Source organism: Lutjanus erythropterus, chromosome 1, assembly GCF_056507025.1.
Source record: "Lutjanus erythropterus isolate fLutEry1 chromosome 1, fLutEry1.hap2, whole genome shotgun sequence".
NCBI classification, from domain to species: Eukaryota; Metazoa; Chordata; class Actinopteri; order Lutjaniformes; family Lutjanidae; genus Lutjanus; species Lutjanus erythropterus.
Window position 1 is genome coordinate 34,165,259 of NC_139317.1, and position 23,450 is coordinate 34,188,708.

General features: G+C 41.5%; 1 protein-coding gene across 1 annotated transcript in view; it reads left to right on the forward strand.

Annotated features, from left to right (window-relative positions):
* The window catches only part of celf6 (CUGBP Elav-like family member 6), a 184,215-nt gene that overhangs the window by 102,216 nt on the left and 58,549 nt on the right, over window positions 1–23,450 (forward strand). Inside the window, exon 3 of the mRNA XM_084720525.1 lies at window positions 22,487–22,535. Within this exon, the coding sequence (XP_084576651.1) occupies window positions 22,487–22,535 (49 nt within the window). The remainder of the gene's footprint in view (window positions 1–22,486; window positions 22,536–23,450) is intronic.

Below are 23,450 nucleotides of genomic sequence, written 5' to 3' on the forward strand. Positions count from 1 at the left end.
CTCACTTTTCCTCTCCTTATCCTTTTACAAGCACCGATAAGAGCTAGAAAATAGAGTGTTAACCCTTTTCAGACCAAACCCTCTCTTGACACAAATTACATGTGTGCATGCATGATTGAATGGGTGCATATGCTTGTTTGTTGTGGGCTTGCAAATGAGCAAAATGAGCCAACAAATGAATCAAAAAACAAACAAACAAACATAGGTACGCCAACATATTTCAGGATTGTACACGGTGCATGACAGTTTCCTTTTTCAGAAAATTGCCCTCCAGTTTTGTGTGTTTAATCTGAGAATTTTATGTTGTGGGAGGGAAAGCTCTGCTTTAGCCATTACCAACATCTTTAAAATGCCCTGCACTTCAAACTTGCACAGCAGCTTATGTGTCACATAGCATTCACCACCACGGCTACATTATTCAGCGACAACTTTAAAGCCTTGTTTCACACGGTTCAGCCTCAATAGCCCACAGAGAGCAGCGGTGCATGCATACCCTTCTAAATTACAGCTTAGAAGATGGGAAAATGCAGTTACTGGTCAGCAATGGTTACAAGAAAGGTGAGCCAGATGGAGGAAGACAATGAGTTGACATGAATTTTTCACCACGAACAGTCAATCAGGACACCATGCAGCAGGCCTGGCAGGGATTAATAAGTAAAGAACAGAGGGAGCTACCCATTGCCCTGAGCACAAGTTTTGGGATGCAGTAATTGGCTAGGATTGTGCCTTCAGAGTCAACTTGAAGCTGCGCACATGAGCCTAATGAAGGTTTCTCTGACTTTGTTGTACTTTTCTCGCCCATTCTGCTTACTTTTAGCGTGGTCCACAGTTCTCATCTGGTAAATTATTGAACGTGGTCTTTGGTCCGTAAAGCTGGCTAGGATTGTTAAGTTCTTTGCTCCCAGCTATACTCCACAGGTGATTAGTTACCATGGATGTATTAAACAATACATGAGGTATTCAAACATGGTGCCCTGTTCATGCTAATGAAAGCTGCTTGCCAAGTACATGCAGTAACACTGAAAAAAAAACAGTTCATCTCGCTTCCCGCTTCTGTGCCCATGATGCATGTGCACTGGTGTATTTCTTTGGCTCTGTGTGGCCATCAACTCGCCCACAGACCTTGCACAAAAATATCTTGATGCGGCTGTCTGTGGTTTTTGAATGTGTGTGATGATCTGGAAACTTTGACCACAACATCCAAATTGCCACACGGAGCAGCACTGTCCCTGGCTTTCATACAAGCTAGTTACAGGAAAAAACGGTCGACAAGTTGATGCAGTTTCAGCAAGCAAAAGGGACACACAACATTAGCTTGAATGGAAATTAATGTGAGTTTGCACATGGAAGCTAAATTGTGTCTATGACATCAACATTTGTGCCTCATCAATGTCACATATACTAGGCTTTATTGGGTGGTGATGTCTTCCACTTTCAACATACACACACACACACACACATTTGTGACTCTTATCTGATTATGAGCCAGAAGTTATGTAATGGGGAACATGTGCATCTGTGGCATTCATGTCACACAAATACACATTCACATGTGAGATAGCATGAGTTCAGGTGTGATTCTATGGGATATGTTGCATACAGTAATTTAGGGGGTGTCTACTACCACACTGTGGTGGGGAAGCATGTGTTACTCCCTCTTTATTTACCCAAAGACAAAACTCACACTCACACTTCAGTACATATGGTTGCAAACTCTGCTGTGCTGGGCTAACACATTAAGCCAAACCAAGTCAACCCAATCAGCACATGCATATGAAAAAGGAGCAAAAGAGCCACAGTAGTTAACAAGGCGACAAGCCTTCATTGCTTCTGCCAAAAAGGAGCAAAAATACAGTAAGCGTGTCCTTACAGGAATTGTGTTGATTGGAGCTGGAGCCAATAAATACCTGTGACTACTGCAGAGTCATTTGACCCAGGACTCAAAGCCGGTTGTACCTTTATGTTGTGTTATTTTTTTATCCAGTGTAAAAGGGGCATAGCTGTTGTCTTTTTTAAGATTTTGGTATAAAAACTGTGGCCATGTGACCAGCTACCTCTTGTTCTGGACTTTGCTCCGCCATCATCAGATCATGGTCAAAAGACTGGTGGAGCTTATTTTTCCAGACAGCTAGCATAAGATACTAAATAATACCACTACTAACTAAGGTATACGTGGCAAATTTAGTGAAGTAAAAAGCAGATTACTGGCTCAAACATACTTGAGTAAAGAGTAAAAGTACAGCTTAAAAAAAAGCAACATGAAAAGTACTTGTTCCTTAAAAAACATACTTCTTTTAGTTATGTGCATTACACGTTGCTGGTTACTAACTACCCCTGGGAGTAGTTGTGTGTGTGTTTACATGCCTGTATATATGTGTTGCTGTGTGACAATCAAAAAGTGATAGCATCCACTTTTAAGTTAGGCATGTTTATTCCTTGAGGACAACTGGCAAATTTTAGCTCAGTCTGTGTATTTGTGTGTGCGTGCGTGTGTGTGTGTGTGTGTGTGTGCGCGCGTGTTTTCGATTTTACGTCCTAACAGCAGCTCAAACCCCAGGAGGTTGTGCAGTCGCTGAGGGGGCCGCTCTCCCTTCCCATGCTCCCTGCTGGTCCAGGCAAACGGCTGAGCTCCCTGTCACCATCTCCAACCTGTGTTTCCTTCCTTTCCTCATATCTAATATGAGTCACACACACTCAAAGAAAATACACACACACACACACCCCAAAGGGCTTAGACTGCCCTGTCTCATCCCATTTCCTCAGTGCCTTTGATCCCCAACCCTCCCAAAAATACATTGCCCCCTTTGCAGTGTTAACTTCCTGCCATGCTATTTAAGCTTCCTTGTCTGCCTGGAGCGACCACAGCTTTGGCGCTAGCTGCTGCTGTCTGCTAATGACAGTGGTGCGAGAAGAACAGGCTAGGGGGTGTCGGACAACAGGAGCAGGACAAAAGGCCCTGAGGTGCACCACAAGATAAGAATGGCTCATTACTGCCGAGGAAGGGTTAATGTTCACAAACGGCTCTGAAGGGCCCCTCCCCAAATGCTGCTGCTTGTTATGAGAGCTAATGATGTCAGCGGAGGGCCCTGCTTGTTGATTAGCCTAAATGGAGGACTAATAGAAGTGCGTGAGCGTAATTAATGACTGAAGGGGAGCCTAACGAAGACAAGAACACACCACTGTGGTCGTGGGTGTTCCCGGGTTAAGCGTGTCCCCGGACAACATGGCAGGGCACCTTATCAGCTGGCCGTGCTCTCCCCATGCCATCCCATGCCATGCCCTGCCATGGCATGCCACGACACCCACTCCAGCACCCAGACAGGCCAGCCTTTGTAGCCAGGCCTAATTAGCTGTCACAGCAGGTGGAGCAGGGACCAGGGACGCTCTGTGGTCTGCTCTCTGACAGCACAGGTCCCCGCAGAGCTCCCTCAGACACTGACCGCACAGGAACAATGTGTAGATGTGTGTGTGTGTGGGGGGGGGGGATTCGCACATGCATACCTACATGTCTGAGAGTGTGTGTGTGTGGGCATTTTTGGCTGCTTGAGTTTGACAGAGACAAGGAGAGTAAAATAAAAAGACAGGATGTGATGGTAAAGGGTATATCATGATGCAGTGTACACATACTCCCTCTCAGACAAACAGAAAGAGGCTCATTTTATTGCAAATGTAGGTAGAAAAAGGTACAGTGTAGGCGCATGAATGAGTGTGTGTTTGGAAAAGTTTAATTACATTTCAGTTAAGTTTTTCCTGTCACTGCTATAGACAGAGAAATAGTCAGTCTGCACCTAAGCTACAACAGAGTACCATACAATATTGTTCAACACAACGAAATGAATTGAACCTCTTTGTAATTTGGTTGTTATGGAGGAAAGATAAAGGAAGCATTTTGAATAGAGAGGAGGTGTGTTATGGTACACAAAATACACAATTCTATATGTATCTCAGTTTTAGGGTCATTGCTTGGTACATTTTTGGTACAGCAGGAAAAATTAAAATAAGTAGAAAATAAGATTTTTGTCTTCTACTTGGAAAAAAAATTCAACAGTTAAGGCACTTAAATACTTGCATATTGTCAATGAGAAAAAGTATATAACAAATGTCAGTAATGCTCCATCATAAGACCAGTTAATATTTTCTGAACAACTTGTGCTCCTTCAAAGAGAAAAGCATAACAGACTAACAAACACACTGACGGCACATTGTAGGTAAGATCAAGCACTTTGACCAAATACCTGTATTCTTTAGATTTAGTATGGTGGCCTAGCCGCAGTGACAAACACTCCTATAGCACTGGTAATTGCCCAGGTCTGAATCTACAGTGTAAGGCTGCCTGAACGCTGTGGGGAGAAGGACACATTTTCCCGTCTGTTTTGTTGTGTTCCCAATCAACACTGTCAGGTGATGCAGTCATAACGTTGAATGACAGGTTTGAAGTGTTTCAACAGATAATCCCGACTTCAGTTAAAAGTCTGATGTGAAAGCGTTAACTGGTTTACAAGCCTAAAACAGATAATCCCTGAGTTGCATCTGGAGCTCAACTGAATTCAGCTCCAAAATGTACTTTCAATATACCCAGCATCTTGGGCTAAGCCACCACCTTTTTTTTTTTCCAAAAATCGTCCTGTCAAATAAATTTGATTCAACAGTTGTGTCTAGAAGGGAGCCCTAGATCTGTGAAACTTTCATACATAAGCACTTGATTCAGCAATGGTGGAGATGTTGTTCTTAATACTCTTGTCTCACTGAGTTTTAAGTGTACTGGCAATTGTATGACGATAACAGAAAAAATATTCATATATTTATTGTTTTTGTCAGTGCCTGAATTACTTGGTACTTGAAGTATATTACATATGAAAGTACTTTACACATACTTTACATCTTCTTAGATAAAGCATACAGACAAACATAAGCAATGGGAGGCTTTATGACCACAAAATTAAAAAAGGAGAACATTTATAAATACAGAAATCAGTGCACCACACTGTTGTACACATTTCCGGTCAAGTCCTAAAATGAAGATGTTGTTGTAGGCTACTTGCTTATTTTACAAGGTACAAAGTTCATTTATGGTTTTACAACACAGGGTTGTATAATGAGATACTAGTTGTAGCCCCTTTATGCTGCTCGTAAAACAAAAATTATATAAATGGATGAATAAATGTCATGTAATACAAAGTTCATTTATGTATCATTTTATAACACAGGGTTGTATAATGCTAGTTGTGGCCCCTTTATGCTACTCACAAAATTAAACTTATATAAATAGATGAATAAATAAGTGATAAAAATAAACTATTTTTTATGGTGGAGAGCAATAGGAGACTTTGGATGTGCCTACAGCCTGAGGAAAGGCATGCACAATGAAACAGCATGTACAAATCCTGTAAGAGTTTAACAAATCTAGGATTCCCTTCTAGACACAACCCACTGATACACAACAACTGGTGCTCTGTCAAAACACTCAGAGTAAAACTCTTTGTGGGTCACATGTGCAAATAGTAGATAAAGATAGACAATGTTGGCAGTTTGGGTCACAGGGCATGCCTGACCAAGGGAGTCACGTACTGATTCAAATTTCTGTACTCAAATGGTTTGGGACAAATACAAATACCATTACATCCCAAAGAGAGAAGATACAGGAGATAATCCAAGTCTGTCAGAGCACATAACCAAACGCATTAAAAAGAATACAGCAAATAAAGACAAAACTACAGTGTCATCCTCACTGACAGAGTTACAGGCTGAAGCAGATGTGTGTGAGATTTATAGTGTTTGTGAATTAGACGTAGTAGATGCCTCAGATACCACAGACACTGAATACAGAAAAGGTAAATAACTAATTTTAGGTGCAAAGATGTTTTTCTCTGGGCAGATCTGTGGCCATAAACAATCATTCAGCCCTCCTCTCCCTTAATAGCGTCCCATTTCCACGCTTCCTCTGAATCGTCAGACCCCTGTCACCTCCCTCCCAGCACAATACATTACTTAGTGTGTTTCCCTCCAACCCCCTGCTGTGTTCGTCCCTCTTCTGCTGCCTTGTGCATGTGTATGCAGGGAAGATACAGTGCATTCTGATGCTCCCTTCTGTTTGCTAAGGCCTGTGTAAGCTGCAGTAATACTTCTTTACTGATAGCTCCGCTCACACACACACACACACACACACACACACACACATACCCACAGTCACACACACAGCAGCTCTATACACTCCCCTGGTTTAATCTATTACCATTTTTATGTGGCTCAAATATTCAGGCCGTGTTAACCAATGCATCATTATGAGGCGTATAACTGCAAAAGCCAAAGGATTTATAGGCTTAAATAAATTATGTGATACTATAGTGCAAGTTTTATGAGTTGCAACTTTGCAAATATTCTTTTAAATAATAATAATAAAAGGAAAATATCCTGTTGTAGGAAGATGAGAGAAAACGATTCCTTTCTCTCTACTGTTACAGCCCGCCTTTAACTGCACATCTGTCTTGAGCTATTCACACTATACCTATTCTTTACAATCATCTCACACACATTATATGAATTGATGGGTTCATTTGTGGCATTTAAGCATTGTGTTTTTCCCCCCTCCTTGCATTACGAGTGCTATCATTTCCCTCCATGTCGTACTCGTGTTCCCTTAATGTTTCTCAAACCATTTCTATTGGGCATACTCATACACAGCGATGGCTAACGTTACACTCAAGCACACACACAACAACACATACGATGATGTATTGTGCGTTTGCAGTGTAATATGTTTTACACATGGTCACTATACATCACCTCTGATGTTGTGTGAGTAGGTCTATTTGATCCCATTTGGCAGATGGATCCAATTGTCCGGGCTGATATTGGGCTGTGACAGAAAGCAATCTAATGGCAGGCTCATTGATGATGATGAGTTCTGTTCCATTGCACTGAGATCCAGTCCAATTTCAAAAGCAAATTCAGCCATTCATCTTCCAAATAATTGTGGCACTTTATCAATTGCTCCCAGTCTTTTATCTATCACTTCGATTGATGTGATCATTTTCGCAAACAGCCTGCTGTGCTAACGGCGTCTTGGAACACACTTGCAGGGCTGTGTGCTTTTGTGTGTGTGTGCACGCGCTAGTATGTGTCTAAAGGCATCTCTGCACACATTTGCCAAAATGTGTGTGTGTATGTGCATGAATGCATGCATTTGTCTGCAACTGAGCAAGTGTGCCTAACTGTGCTTGGTTATCTACATGCCTGCATTTTTGTGTGTAATAACAATCTTGTATTCCTCATTACATGAATACATCTTCTGTTCCATTATTATTATTATTTTATTTCTGTGTTTGTTCTGCTGCGTGTGTTTATGAGACCATTTAACTGTGATAGTGTCTGTTTGAGGAGCATCTTCCATTACTATCAGCAGTCGATGAGTGTGCGTTTGTGGGCAGGTTTATGAATCCATTGTTCCTTTGTGTGTGTTGTCTCGTGCATGGTGTGTGTGTACGCACCTCATATTATCAGCATCCTGTGTCTGTGTGTGTGAGAGTGAAGCATGAGATTTTATCTCAAACCTAATAGAATCAATACCCAAATGCATGAAATGCTAATCTGTTAACATGTTATAGGATTTTTGGCTCCCCGGAAATATCTAAAACTAAGACCTAATTAGCAGTGATAGCAAAAGCAGGAAAGACAAAAATCTCCAAAACACCTACTCACATTTAAAGGTCCAGTGAGTAAGATTAAGGGGATCTATTGGCAGAATATATAAAGTATGTTTTCATTAGTGCACAATCACCTGAAAATAAGAATTGTTGTGAGCCATTTATATCTACAGTTAGTGCAAGTCCTCCATGCTTCTACAGTAGAAACAACAAACCATACATTGACTCTGGAGAGGGCCTTTCACTTTTTATGCAAGCTTCACAGTCAGCATAAGTTCTCCTACACGCTTACATGGGAAGGGTGCAACAAGGTGTTTGCAGTCTGCAAGCTCACCACTAGATGCCACTAAATCCAACACAAAGGTCCTTTGCTGTGAGTGAAAACTGGTGTCAGAGTCAAAATGCAGCACAGCACAGCCCAAACCAGCAAACCTCAGCTGAAAACACATCTGTTAATTGTGTATGGCTTGCGCCAAGATTTTTTTCTCTCCTGGTGCTGAGGGTAGGCTTAACTAATATGTGGGGTGCAAAGAAAATAGTCAATTTTTATGACTTCATAAGTAAGTTCTCATTTTTTCAATAAAAGTAGATATGGGACACGGCACATTTGATAAAATTCTACAGTTTTTCATTAATTTGGACAAAGATTATTCAACAAAATAGCTGTTATCCTAATGCAACTGACCACAGGGCAATAAAAAAGACATTTTTCACATGCAACCGTGAAAGTCAAAAAAGTCTAAAAAAAAAAAAATACTAAAATGCTTTAATACGCTTAACTAAGGCTATGCAGATTTGTGACACTATAGCAGCCCCCAGCCCCGATGTAGCAACAGGCCTGTAATTGTGCAACAAAAGCAAAGCAACTACCAAAATAAAACAGACAAAAAGATACAGATTTCATTTTTATGCATGGTGTATCCCACCGTCACCAATGGACAGACCAAAACATAAGAGAACACAGAGATTTGGGCGTTGAAGGTATTTTTCTGCTGTTCAGGTTGGCACCTGTTTGACTTGCTTTACATGAAATACCACCTGGTTCTGCTATTTTAAGGCAATTTGCACATGCACCTGCTACAAAGGAGAGAGCTGTCAATGTGGTGACATACTCTCTCAGGTACACACGTGAGCATGTGTACATTATTAACCCAACACTGCCTACACAGTGAGCATCTGACACGTGTAATGCCTGTAGATTTAGTGTAAGTGAGTTGTTGCTGTAATATTACTGGGGTTTTGTCGAACAGGGTTGATGTGATGTGATGTGATGTTACACACATGTTGTCTAACGTACTGGCACACAGCTCCATGTGTTAATGTATGTGTTTATTTATATGTGAATGTATGTGCCATTGTGATGGCAAATGCAGAATGCATGTGATCATCATCATCACTTGTTATTTTTGAATGCTTATGCTCGGTTGTTGGCTGTCAGTGTCTTTCTGTGCTGATGGTAATATACTAGATCACTGTGACAGCTACTAAATCAAGTTCATTGTTATAAATTCATACAATGTATTGTTACTCTTTGAACAACTGCAGTGTTTTGTTTTCATTTGTTTGTTTTTTAGTGGTGAAAATATAAAACCAATGCATAGAAATTTTGAAATTTATAACACTGAATTTATCATTTGACATATTTCCTGCCTTTGACCAACCTCTGACCATGATGTAAAGTCACCAAGTGTGAAAAACTTTACGCCCTATAGTCAGACATGTACTATTTTTACAAAAAAATTAGCAGATTTTTTAAATTTGGCTAAACCCACTAAAAATAGGCAAATGATTCCTTTCCCACTGACAGTAGACATGTTTGCCTTTCTGTTTTTTTTTCTGATGTGCACCAGCCTCATGTCTGACAATGACCAGGGAAAAAGAGTTTTTAAAGCTTCTGTGTGTTGAACTCTCACTGCTTTTGTGGCTTGTAACCGAATCTCTGTGTTTTGAAGTTCAGCTTCTCACCCGCGTCACTGTTTGTACTCTCAGGTATCTGCTGTACTTAATTATTCATGATCACTCTCAGCTGATACAAGTCATATTTAGTTACTGCCGATGAAAACCCAACATTTCCCAGTTTTGCCATTTCATAGTAAAGTCTTTTAGATAACAAAATAACTGTGGATTTTTATTGTGAAGAATCTATAGGATGTTTATTCACCATTTTACAGTCACTTGACTCAAAACGAGCATGTTCAACAGACACCCTCAAGCAAGTGCACAAGCTGGTCCGCCGAGTCAAACTGAGTCAAGCCAAAGCAGCACATGTGTTTAGAAAAGAGGGCAAAAGTGTGGCAATTACTGGTGGAGGCAACAAGCCCTCATTGCCTCCACTGGAAAAGGAGTGAAAATAAGTGTGTCCACCAGGGTGTCATGTTTCCATCACTACTGATCAGAGCTGCAGTCCATAAATACCTGCAGAGACATTTGTCCTGGGACTGAATGCTGATTGAACCCTTACCCACTGAAGACCAAAAACAGTTGGTATTGAGTGTTAGTGGGGGTTTTGTCAAATGTAAAATGAGCTATTCTCAGTATACATATAACAAAAATAGCAAACTGCAACAATAAGATAAAGGTGGTATAAATAATATGCTGCTTAAGGAGCCGTCATAGAAAAATTCTGAATTCATCGTAAACATGGTTTTGTTTAATTTAACATTCCTCACAAAAACTGTGTTGATTGTGTGTAATCTAAAGGCCAAACAAACATGTTAAATGCATTTCCTTCCACATAAAGCCTTTTGAAATTTGTTCTTTATTTACAAAGCAGTATTTTTGTTCATCCCTGATGCAATACTATGTTTTACATCACACTAATAGAACAGAAGCTCATACAGACGTGTTACAGAACATGTACCCTGATGAAAAAGAGTTAGTTAACACTGTGCAATGTTGTTTTTAATCACAGTGACAGTTCAATAAAAAGTACAGCTTTGTATTTATTCATGGTTCACAGGCTCTCTCTCCTCTGAGCCTGTCCTCACACTGCCCCTCCCTCCCATCAACACTCCCCTTTGACACTCCGCTGGCTGCCTGTTTGCTCTACGTCCCTCTGTGATTTTGTGCATTTTTGCAGGCCATTTTTACATGTGTGTTTCTGTGTGTGTGTGTGTGTGTGTGCACGCTCTGGGCCTTTAGTGCTCAATTGTTGGATGTTGTCATTGCCCATAGCACAGCGAGTCCAGCTCCATTCTCCCCTTCGCTCTGTGCTCTCTGTGATTGCTCACCGCTGACTCCTCTCATCAGCACTGTGGTGTGTACGGGCTGGAGCGCCGACCCGGCCGCCAGGTATACGAGAGGAGCCAAGCAGGATATACACTCATAAATCTGACAGATGCATGGTGTGTCATTACCTTCCACTTATTATTATTCTCCCACTCCTCTTTATACTGTGAGCCACTTTAGCTGTTTCCCCGGCCCGGCTCAGAAACATTTGTACTGTGGCCTTGTGGAGTGATAGATGCTCCTGGGGAGGCACCGGTTTACTGTTGTGATTCCTGCTCTGGCTTTTTGTTTGTGTGCAGGACTTAAGTCTGGCCATTTAACCTTCTGTGTTTGGGAGTATGCATTGGCAGTGTGTGTGTGTATCAACTTTTTTTGTACAACTCTCATTTAAATACACAACTTTTTCATACTCAGGTATATTTTTCATGAGACTGTTGGCATTCCACAGAATCTCTGAATTGATAATACAGTCCAGATGTGTTACATACTTGCAATTCAGAGTAATTAATGTATAGATACACCTGGGACATCCAGGTACTTCTGCCTGTTAGGGTTGGCATCATTGATGGCTGTCTGTCAGTAACCACTGAGCCCACATTGTGCTTTAAAAGCCTTTTGTATGTAAGGTAGTGTGTCCCCTCCGAGATGCCGTAAGGCCAGAGTTTCATTCCATTTTTGACATGTTGGAGAAAAAAGCTGTTCCTGCTGGTCATTGCCCACTATGTCTCCATGTTTTATATAGCTATATTGTCACCAAATCATGTGTTGCTTAAGCACTAGTGATGATGATGATGATGATGATGATGATGATGATGAGGGTGTGTTAGAGTCAGTGAACATGAGTCATCAAACTGCCTTTTTTTCTGCTGATGTTGTGGTAGGGTTAAATAAAACTAGAAACTAGCTGAGACTGCGAGTCCATTGTTTACATTGCACAGGAAGTGTGGGTAGAAAGGACGCAAAGGTAGCAAAACAAAAGCATATGATTGGCTGTCACTGTGTAATAGGAGCGCTGCAAAAGTGGTGGCCAACTCAACTTTGATCTGTTGTGCCCAACACACAGTGACAAGTGTTTGACATCAGGTAGTCTGAACATACCGGTGTGTACAGTGTGTTTTCAATTGTGCCATTGTTGTTTGTGTTATGGTTTTCTTAGGTTAGCTTCCTGCTAGCAGGCTAACTTTGTTTCAAGCTTCAGAGGCTGAACAAAATTATGGACCTGTGGTGCAGAGACGAAGACTCTTAAACCAGGAGATACGTCTCACCTTCAGCTACCCGCTGTTAGAGCAAAAGTGGGAAGCAGCTGTCACTACAGTGGGAAGCTGGAGAGCAAGTCGGCTTTTCTGGTATTGGACAGCCAACACCCACCACCCCACAACAACCATGTCATCGTCCATTGGCGATGTTTCACTGTGGACATCGTTATATGCCAATTTGGCAGGCATCGCCCAACCCTACTGCCTGTACCATGAAAAAGTGATATAATCACTTCATAAATATTTGTCCTGCCCCTACCCTGTTATGACTGAAGACAAATGTTTAAGAGTAGCTGTTACATCATGGCATGAAAATGAAAAGCAGAGCTGAGCGTCTGCCTTCTCCTTTCTTAATCCCTGAGCCTCTTGCATCCATTATTTCTCCCTTCTCTTTTTCACTAACTTCACTAATTTCTCATTCCTTATTCCACCTCCTCTTTCACTATTTTCCTTTTCAAATGCACAAATATGTACCACACACACACACACACACACACACACACACTACCCCACTGTGGTATCCCTGTGGCCCAGAGAAAGAGGGAGAGACAGGGAGGAGGGGGGAGAGCGCAGCAGTCGCCTCACTAGAGCAGACCTCATAAAACTCCCTGTCACTTTGACTAATTTGTTAGTCTTGTCTCACTGTGTCGAATCGTCACCCCCCTCTTCCCCCTGATGCACCTCTACCCCGACTCCCCCTGTCCTTCTTTCCACCACCCCCCCCTTCATATCCACAGGAAGAGGAGGGAGGGAGAAAAAAGGGGGGCAATAAATGTAATATAGTGCGCTGGCCATTGGTTGCAGTGATCTACACAGCAATCCATCTACAGTCAGAGGAAGAACAGAGGCTTTATGGAGCAGAGGATAACACGATGGCTCGATTTCTCATCCACTTTCTGTCTCTGTCTGCCTCGGTCCCACCTCAAGAGGAGGCCTGCTGGGCACTGGTAGAGTTAAAATAAAAATAGGAAGGGAGAGTAGGCCTATTATGAATGCAGGCTGGGCTTCAGTCACCAAAACTAGATTGGGTTGGACTGGGCCAAGCAGGATGGGGCGCTATAGATTGGTTCAGATGCCAGTTCAGATGCCTGGGCATCCTAGAGGACCAAAGAGCCAATGCCGGATTCATAGAGATAAATTAAAAGCCAAAATCTACTCCAGCGGGAATCAATTGCCAGGTAATTATGGAGAACGGGACAGAGATTACAGAGACAAAACACAAACACAGAGATGTTCCCCTATGACGCTGCAGCATCACACCAGGGAATACTGTGCTATCTGGATATGAGCAACATTTTTTTTTTTTTTTTCTGTTTCTGCCCCCCCCCTCCCCTTCCCAAACCGACCCTCACACTACCTAGTCTTTAAATAGGAGCTCGGGAGCTTGGAGCTAAAAATAGGCCACATTTCACCGCCAACCACCCTCTGCTGAGCTGTCAGCGCCCCTTCTCCCTCTTCTTCACAGCGAGGCAGACACAGCCCTCCTTCATGTGTTTTCGAGGGAGACAGGCAGCGTGTGATCACTCCAGCTCTAACCCGTCTCCTCCTCAGCACACGGCAGGCCCAACCTCTCCTGACTCGCTGGCCTCACAGGGAGGCTGCTGTGAACTCGCACACCAATTTGAGAGAAAGACTCGTTCCCGCTGCGCTGGCCCTGTTTCTCTTCCACACAGAAATGAGGGGCAGGATGTCCTGACGTGTGAGCGATGGGTGATGGAAGCAGTAATTTGGGACGGTACAGTACAGGCTGTGCAGGATCTGGGAGGTTGCTTGCCGGTGAGACAGGCTTAGAGTGAGATAATTGTATTTCAAAATGGTGTGTTTTTTTATGTGAAGGGAAAAAAATGACTTCACCTGAATAGAACCTGAATATATAAAGGATTCAATCCGGACAAGTGTCATTTTATCAAGGATTTTTTTCTCTCCTTTTATATTTACTATTTTCCTTTCAGTTCCATGATACAAGTCAGGGGAAATACCTCTACCTAAAATAAAAAACACACTCAAGAAAAACCAGTCAAACCAATTACAAGCTTACCATGACACTTTAAAGTGAGTATTGACAGAAATGCCAATCCAGTTCAATGAAATAGAGTACTCTTAATTCCCTAATCCTCCAAAAGCACTGATAATAGAGTATGGCTTTACAATGATCAGAGGTCAGGGTCTTAGCAAAATCTCCTTTTTGGAATCATGTTTCTTTGTCTCAGCCTCTGGCTTCCTGTTGGCTCTTTTAGAAAAGTCAGTCTGTATTAAACATCTTTAATTGAGCTTAAAAGGCTGTAAATGGCATCAACAGCTCCAATGAATTCACTGACGGCGAAACCACAGAATGGTAATGAGAGGCATCAAACAATGGATTGCTTATCAAGAGAATGGTACCTGATGACTTGAAAACTAAACAGTATCTGATGTGTGAGATGAAATGAAAGGAGCTGAAATGAAGCAACAGCAAAGAGAAATTAATTAACTGTTATCATTATTATTATTTGTATTTAAATATTTGTTTGTAAGATATCACTGAGAAATGGTCACTGCTTTAGAAAAAGTGCATCTAGTTAGCTTAGATCTCATGAAAAAATACAATTTAGAATTGTCACTACATCACAAAAATCCATCATTACAGCCAGTTATCACCAGTCACCAGGTTACAGTGGGAAAAATGCACCATGTGGCAGTGCCTCTATTTCACCAAGTCTCTCAAAAGTCATACAAAGTCACGTATTCTATGTTTCCATGCATTTCAAATTGCAGTAGAGCTTGATGAGACGCTGTGAAGAACAACATCGTGTGGTAAAGCAGAAACGTGTGTAATTGTTTCAGCAGTTAAATGTGACAGAGATGAGTCGGGCAACAAGTTAATTGTTTTGGAAGAGAATTTTTTTTTCCACAATTCTCTTGGGGAAGTCATGTAAATAGGATTATTTGGGGGAATTGTGGCTTCATGCAGGGCTCAGACAGAGTAATGCTCAATCACTGTTTTGGCAGCGCCGGCTTTGTTGTTGCATGTAAATGCAGCCAAAACTAAATGAGTCTAACTTTATTAATTTCCTAAGTAGAACAAACTAAAGCAACCAGAATGACAATGTGATACTTTCTTTACTTTCCACTTTTATTAAAGTATCAAGGTAATTTATTTATCATTATACAACACAGGGTTTTGCAATTAAATGAAAATTGCATTCCCTTTATGCTACACACACATAGAACATATGTACAGATTAAATGAAATAAATAAAATAAATTAATTAAATTCAGAAAAGAAGAGAATAAAATATAATTTGCCCAGCTGAATGTAAACAGCAGCAACAAGAAAGTAATGAGAATATATTCTACACTGTCACGTAAAAAGTTTGACATCTGGGAAACATTATCCACTGTTTTTTTCCATTTTTTTCCCTTGAAGCATCATTGACATAAACACAGAATCCTCTTCCCCTCGTCCTGAATACGGTCCACCCATCAAGTGCAATAGTTGACTATGGTGAAGCAGGTCTATGTGGGCACAACAGTCTCTGATTTCCTGAGTCCCATTTTGTCCATTTCATTTTCCTGACCGGGCGTTAGCCTGGAGCAGCCTTAGGTGAAGGCTGGGTTAGCATGGCTCATATCCATGCCATCCTCCCACATCCAGTTGATCTGACTGCCTGGTCAGAAGATGCCGTGTGCATTGTTGATTGTTTCAAGATCCACTGCTCTTTAACCCAAACCAAGCTTCCTTTTCCAATGCATACAAGTATATATCTGTTATAGGTACTATGTGTTTCAGCAATACTTCAATAATAATCCAGCAAGCTAAAAAAAATAACAAGTTAAATAAAAGTATAGTGAGAAACAAAATGAAAACGTAAGTTTTAAGAAGCCACCAGCCACAGCATCTGCATGAACCATTGTTGCCACTGGGAATTCCTTTTTTCATCAGTACTCCAGAAATATGCACATGTTGTTACAATGAATTAGTTTCTCTTTCACAACAAAACAATGCATTGCCACAGACGGAAGAAATGGTGACTCAACGTTGAGTATCTCAATGAACGTAACTTCATTGTAGAGAGGTTCATAATCGGCCTTTGGCACCCTATGTAGGGAGACAAACTGTATATCTGTGCCTTTTCCCCCTCTGCACTTCCTGCACAAGAATATGCTTCTATTAAGTTGGTCTAGACTCTTCCCATTATTTGGTGAGCCATATTTGTCATGTGCTACTGTGATTGGCACAGCTGTTTAAAAGTTATGAGATGAGTAATGTGACTGGCTGAGGAGGTAATGATTCATCACCACACCCTCCTATTAATATCCCACTTCACCTGACACACCTGCCGAGCGTGAATGCTCACTGAAGAACAGTAATAGCAGATGTGCCTGGATATGCCTTCATTGTGCATCATGTGCACGAGACACAACACTTGCTCTGATAGTTTTAAAAGTTTTGTTAAAAAAGGACCCAATATGGCAAATATAATTTTCAATATAGCCTTGTTAAATCAGGGTTTGGAAATATCTTTCATTTCATACTGTGCTCAATTAGTTCTTTAGTGACTTGATATTTATTGCATGAACTGTTCTCAACAGTTCACCTCAAAATCAAAATATGTATTTTTCCTCTGGCCTGTGGTGCTAGTTATCCATCTAGACTGTTTTTGTGTGAGTTTTGAAGATAACAGCCATAGAAATATCTGCTGTCTTTCCAAAATAATGGGACTAAATGGCCCTCGGCTTATGGTGTTCAAAACACCAAAAAAGTACATTTGAAAAATTCAAAACCAGTGTTTCTTAACAAAAATTATGACCCAGTTATTCAAGATAATTCAAAGAACTTGTTGTGAGCAGTTTCATGTAGAAATGATGTTCTTTCTAGTAGAAAGAAAGAAGTTCCAGTGGATTCTACTGCAAAAGTAATCTACATTTAAATCTACCCTTTAAAGAACTTTTATGGGTTTAGGTCAGTGCTCACTTTAGGAAATATCTACTCAGAAAACATAAAAAAAATGTCTGTATCTCTCCTGTAGTTATTTTGGTCTGATGCATGAATTATTATAGCATACATATTAAGTAATCATAGTTGATTAGTATGTCTCTAAAATAAGTAAGTACAAACTGTTCCAGACTCTTTTAGTTACTAAAAAAATAAGAAAATGCATTTCAATTCACTTCACTTTTTTTTTAATCAGGTTTATCCATGCACTAGAAATAGAAAAGAAGAAGTGGAAGAGTTACAGCCAGAGACTCAACAGTGCTCATACTTTTGTCATGGTTCTGAGAGAACATTTTTCTTTATTTAGAGTATCCAGTAGATAGCATTTCTCATTGCTTTCTTTGTGAGCAGTGGTATTCACAAAGCATGGTCAAACACGGTCAAAGGCCAGCAGTGTCCTTGTATCTCTGTCTCTCCACTGCACTGTTATCAATCAGACAGACTAGATGGACTGAATGCATGCACACACAAACACACGTACGGACATAACGCTCTGAAACACACACACACACACAGTCCTCTCAAAAATGTAAGCAAGTTCCTCTCTTCCACACTGTTGGTTTTCTACCCCTCCGTGACTTCAGCTGACTTTTATTCATCATAACAGAATGAAAAATATAGATTTGCCTTTGGAGATTAGAACAAAGAAAAAAAATGAATGTATAGACATAAAGGAAATAGAGCATGAAGGAGGGCGATATATGGAGAGGGAAAAAAGTGAGTGAAAGAAGGAGAGAAAAGGGGGGAGAGATGAGGAGAAAGAGAGATGGCCTCTCTAAGTGCAGCAGCACACAGGCACAGAGCTGTGAGTTCCCAGGCAAGACAGCATGAGCTGCCTATTTGTCAGCATTGATCAACCCATTAAGGGGCTGTGGTGGGAAGCATATTGGTTTTGGAGGCCAAAGGGCCAGAGAGAGACAAAGATAAAGCAAGACGGGGGTGGGGTGGGGGGTTGTTGAACTCCTTTCAGCCTCGGCAGCCGCACGTCTGCAGGATGAAAAAGCCTGTAGTCTTCCTCTCCGATGCCTATGCAGTTCATTTTGCGGGGGCCCAATGGGAAGGTAGTGGATGTCATTTGTCTTACAGCATCTCTGGAGGCTGCACTGTATGTGTTATCTTAGCTTTCTGCCGCTGCATTGCTAATAAGGAACTAGCTAGCTTTTTAGACAGACAGACAGAATGTCACTTGTCCTCTTCCTGAAGTGTGTGCGCATGTATGTGTGTGTGCAAAACGGTGGGTGGTGGGGTGGGGGTGGGTCCTGGCCCTAGGGGAAAGCAGGCTGCCTCTTCGCCCAGCCTCTGATGAATTCATATAATTAACTCTGCCTTGATCTGTTGGCTAATCCTGCACTCAGTAATAAGGGATTAAAATGTCACCTAAGCCACCTGCTGTTATTGAGCCCCTAGACTTTTTGTGTCTCTCTGTGTGTGTATGTGTGTGACAGTCAGAGAGAAGTAAAGTGAAAGATTTCTGTGCTAGAAACAGTTTGCACCAGAAAATATATGCAGAGGACACTATAAAGTAGCTCAAAGAAGCAGACATCTTAACTGCTGCCATATGCATGCGAGCGCTACTCACAACTCCATAGTTTGGCAACAAGCTGAACTCCATAATTTGGCAGGAAGCTGGAGCAGAAGTTGCAGCGGACTCGCTCTGAAAACTCATTGTCACACTCACTAAAAAGGGACATGAAAGTGGGACATGCTGGAAGGTGGGAGTTGAGAAATCTTTTTTTCCTCCCCTCTCACTATGACCTCCTTGGACCAAGTAAAAGAAAAAAAAGAAGAAAGAAAGGAGTGCCAATTGGTTGGCTAACAGCCCACAGACCAACGGCCAGCTTGCCTTGCATGCCTGCCGGCCACCTCCGCTCGGTTGCCTAGCAACCCCAAGTGTACTTTTGGTTTGTCTAATGACTCTTGTTGCTGCAGTGGCTCAGGGGCTACTAATGAAGCCTCCTGACCAATCGCTGCTGTTTAAGACCTGGAAGCTGACTGATCACTGGACAGGGATCTGGGGACTTCAGGCTACCCTAAACCTCTTATGTGAGACAAATTCTGCCCCCAACCCGAGCGGCTGTCAAGACATACACACACACACTTACAGTATGTACTCAGAGCACACCTTCACTTACTGCTTACAATGCTCCAACTGACCTTAATTCTCTCCACCGCACTCTCACATACATCAATGCCTCATCCTACCTGAACTTTACCTCACTCTCACATGTAAACATAGCCAGTACAGTATTGATGGCTGTTATCCAGACAGAAATGCTAGAATGAGACTGTCTCTGTCTGCTGTTTAAGGCCATGCAAAGATGAAAATATTGATGCTAAGCGCCACTTTAGCCCTCGACCCAAACCATAAACAAAAACCAACAGGAATCTATGTGTGCACCGCTCTCCAAGAGTAATGCCTGTTGCTCAACCATCTGGATTCACAACTGAAAGAAGTGTTTTTCACCTCTGCTTTACTTTTAATGTAATTTAGTAATTGTCAAAGGACATGAAATGTTGATGATGTCGATGATGATGATTTTTATACAAAGTGTCTAACAGTGAGTCAACAGGTCATTTTCTTTCTCAGCGATACTTTAACTTATCATCTGACAGGTGCAGAAACTGATATTACCATTGTATTTCATTTCATATCATGATAATTACAATCACATAACATAAAACACTACACTATCAAAGTAAATGCTTGGACAAAATGTAATTATAGTAAATGATCACTTGAAGTTTTGCTTTTGTGACACCACTTTATAATAAGACTATAACAAATTATAACACTTTTCATAGATCAGTTTGGCTCACTATTTGGTAAGGCTGCGAGATACGGTAAAATGAAATCGTATTGTACTGTGATTGTGATATGATTCACAATTAGTGGAAAGTGATCATTTCTGCATCAAAATTTTCATTTTTACTGATAAAGCTATTAAAATCATGATAATGTGACATTTTTCCTACATCTGGAGAACAAGATTTGTAGGCCAGGGCATCTCTGCAGTACTACAGTAATTTCTTATAATTATATGCTTCTTCACAAAATTGCAGTTTCTGTGACCATACTGGGATTTCAATAACATTTTGATTAACTGTGCAATCCTACTATTTGGCAACAACCAGTTACAGATTACTACCAATTAATCTCACTAATGAGTTACTAACATTTATGTCTGGCAAAAGGAAGCCGTATTGTAAAGTGTAAAATGGTGCATGATAAAAACAATATTACCAAAGCCTGAGTGTATAAATCTGGTCATTTCGATTTGTTAATTTAATCTATCAAATTAAATTTTTTGACTATTAAGATATACTGATGATGGTTAAATATAACATTTAGGAGGATCTATTTGGAGAAATGTAATATTAATATTAATGTTTTCATTAATGTATAATCACCTGAATATAAGAATCATTCTGTTTTCATTACTTGAGAGGCAGCCACTTTTATCCACACAGACTGCGGGTCCTCTTCCATGGAGTCCTCCGTGTTGAACTGCTGTGTTTCTACAATAGCCCAGAACTGACAAACCAAACACTGGCTCTAGACACAACCTTTTGAGTTTTGTGGCCACCATAGTTTCAGGCGAGTTGGTTGAAATATGTTATTTCATCGCTCGATGCCACTAATTCCTACACACTGGTCCTTTAAATGATGAAGCAACAGGTCACTGTTGCCCTTTTCATTCTAAGCATTTAACAGCTTATTAATGATTTATAATTTGTTTTCAACCTAATAAATAACCTAATTATAAGCATTTACAAATCATTTATGAGGGTAGAATTATTGTTAAGTGGTACTGCTTTTGTTTTTTAGTATCAGCAAAGTGAAACACTCAGTGTTGTGCACCTTAAAAGTAACAATAAATAACATACATTTACCTCTTTGCCTCAGTTTAAACATATCATAACATATACATTAGCAGAAAAAGGGTTTATATCTGTGTGGAGATGACTGTGTGCCCATTCCCATTTGTATGGACGTGACTGTGCCTGGTCTGCGTCAGTGTGCATGTCTGTGTATGACTGCACTCGCCTGTCTCTGTGATGCGTCCGTCATCTCTCTAAGCTTTGTTCCGGTGTCACAGCATATTGCTAGACGAGTGCATTACGTCCCCAGGGTGTCACCATGTATACGCTTGTCTATACATGTCCAGCAGTCTTAGGTCTATATTTGGCTGTGGTCAACTGCTGTCAAGTGCTGCGTTGCCTGAGGGCCCAACACCCACTGTGCTGCCCTCGCTGACTGATCTGAGGGGGCAGTACCGTGTGCCATTCACTGGCACTCACATGTTGGACCTGTCCACATGGCCTAGTTAGAAAGATGGGCCCACTGCCTACTGAAGCCAGGAAAACATCATGCCAAATATAAAACACAATGCCAAATATGACATGCGTGGGTAGCCTCGATATAAGCAAGGGTCTTCGAGGATGGCTCTTAACACCCACCCTTCTCACAGAGAAAAGAGGGGATATTATTCCTGTTTCAGTGAAGGCACAAGATGGAGTGTTTTTCTGTTTTCATATTCAAACTCCAGGGAGTGAGAAAAAATGAAACCAGAGACAGAGTAGCAGAAAGAACCAGGGGAGTTTTATTCACGGCAGGCAGTTTTTAAAAGGTTTTTTTTTTTATGTTAGCTTGGCGACGTTTTGCTTTCACCTCACTATAGAATGGATCTTCAAAGGTTGTTTATCGATTCCCTACTGTTAACCTTTCACAAGCTGTTTCATGGCTACGCTGCTCGGTGGCTCTCAATAGCCTCCAGGAGGAGGAGGCTGGGGCAGGGTGGGGTTGTGCTGTCCAGATCAGTGGCATATTGGTTGTGAGTTCTGGGCATAGAGGTGACAGAGAGGAAGGAGGGATGGAGGCAGAGAAAGAGGGATTGCTGAGGGTCAGGGATGAGCAGGATATAGCTGGTGACTGGGAGTCTGGAGCCAGGAGGGGACAGGAAGAGCAAGGGCCAGCTTGAGAGGACCTCTCCCTGTGGGGCTGGGAGTGGCTGATGTAATGGCATTAATCTCCAAGTGCCATCTGACACCCAGTGTGGCTCCGTCATTGAAAAGTGCTAATTCTGCTGAACTGTGAGGGGAATTCAGGCATCTCTAGAGGCAGTGCCCTGGATTAATTAAACACGCTGGCATGGAGCACTGCACAGATTTATCTCTTTTACGGCATCGTCGCTGTTTGATTTTTGCGTTTAGCTCACAGAGCAGGACAAACTCAGGACATTAACAACAGGAACACTGCCACATTTCACTTGTTCTCTTTTCACTTCACATATTGTAGCATTTGCTCCAATCATTTCGTGCTAACCTGGGATTTCCCCTCTCTTCCCCCCCTCTCTCTCTCTTTCTTTCCCTTCCTCTCTCTCCAGATGAACCGGCCCATCCAGGTGAAGCCAGCCGACAGCGAAGGACGAGGAGGTAATTAACCTTCTCCTGGTCTCCATTGCACACCCCCCTTAAAAAACACACACACACGCAAACACACAAATACACAGGAACAGCGCACACGCAATCCTTAATATTCTGCTCTCACTTGAGACACACTGGGAGTTGGTAGAGTAGCCCGTAATATAGGTCACTTGCTTCCATTGACTTCCCATCTGTGCCAGCAGAGGGGCTGTCTCAGGTTCACAGTCACTGGGAGTGGTTCAAAGACAAGACAGAGAGACATGGAGAGAAACAGAGAAATTAAAGAGAGAGAGAGAGAATGGAAAGGGATGGGGAGTGGAGGATCTCCAACCCTTAATCTCCACAGAGTGTTAGTAAGGTCTGCTTACAGATAAGACACAGTGGAATACACACCAAACATACACAGACACAGACAGGTACAAACACTCAAACTTATAGACACACCCCAGAGCTATTAATTCTAATAATTTATTAGTCGCTGAATGAAGGCATGGAGGCAGGTTTACTCAACTTCAATAGCAAGTGGGCCAAATAGTAAAATCATTGGGGGTTTTTAAGCCATACAGAACACTTAAACACAGTCAATTAATGGCTATTCTTACAACATAAAGTTAATAGATATTTGCCTTCAACCCCCAGGAAAACTGTCAGAAAACTAATCATGATTTAACTTGCACTGCTTCTTCACGTTATATTCTTTCATAACAGCAATGCATTCGTTTTACGATAAGCACATCGGTGTGTTACTTGTTGCAGTTGGCAAAGTAAAATTCTTGTCAGTCCATTCGCTCTGGAATTGACAATTTTCACAATCAAATTTATGCCTCTCTGGCTTCAAGAGAGACATTTTGAAGCTTGTTGTTAGCTAACATGAGTCTCTCAGTCCAGACTGCAACGTGAGGCTTGAGTAAACCTGATTTGAAG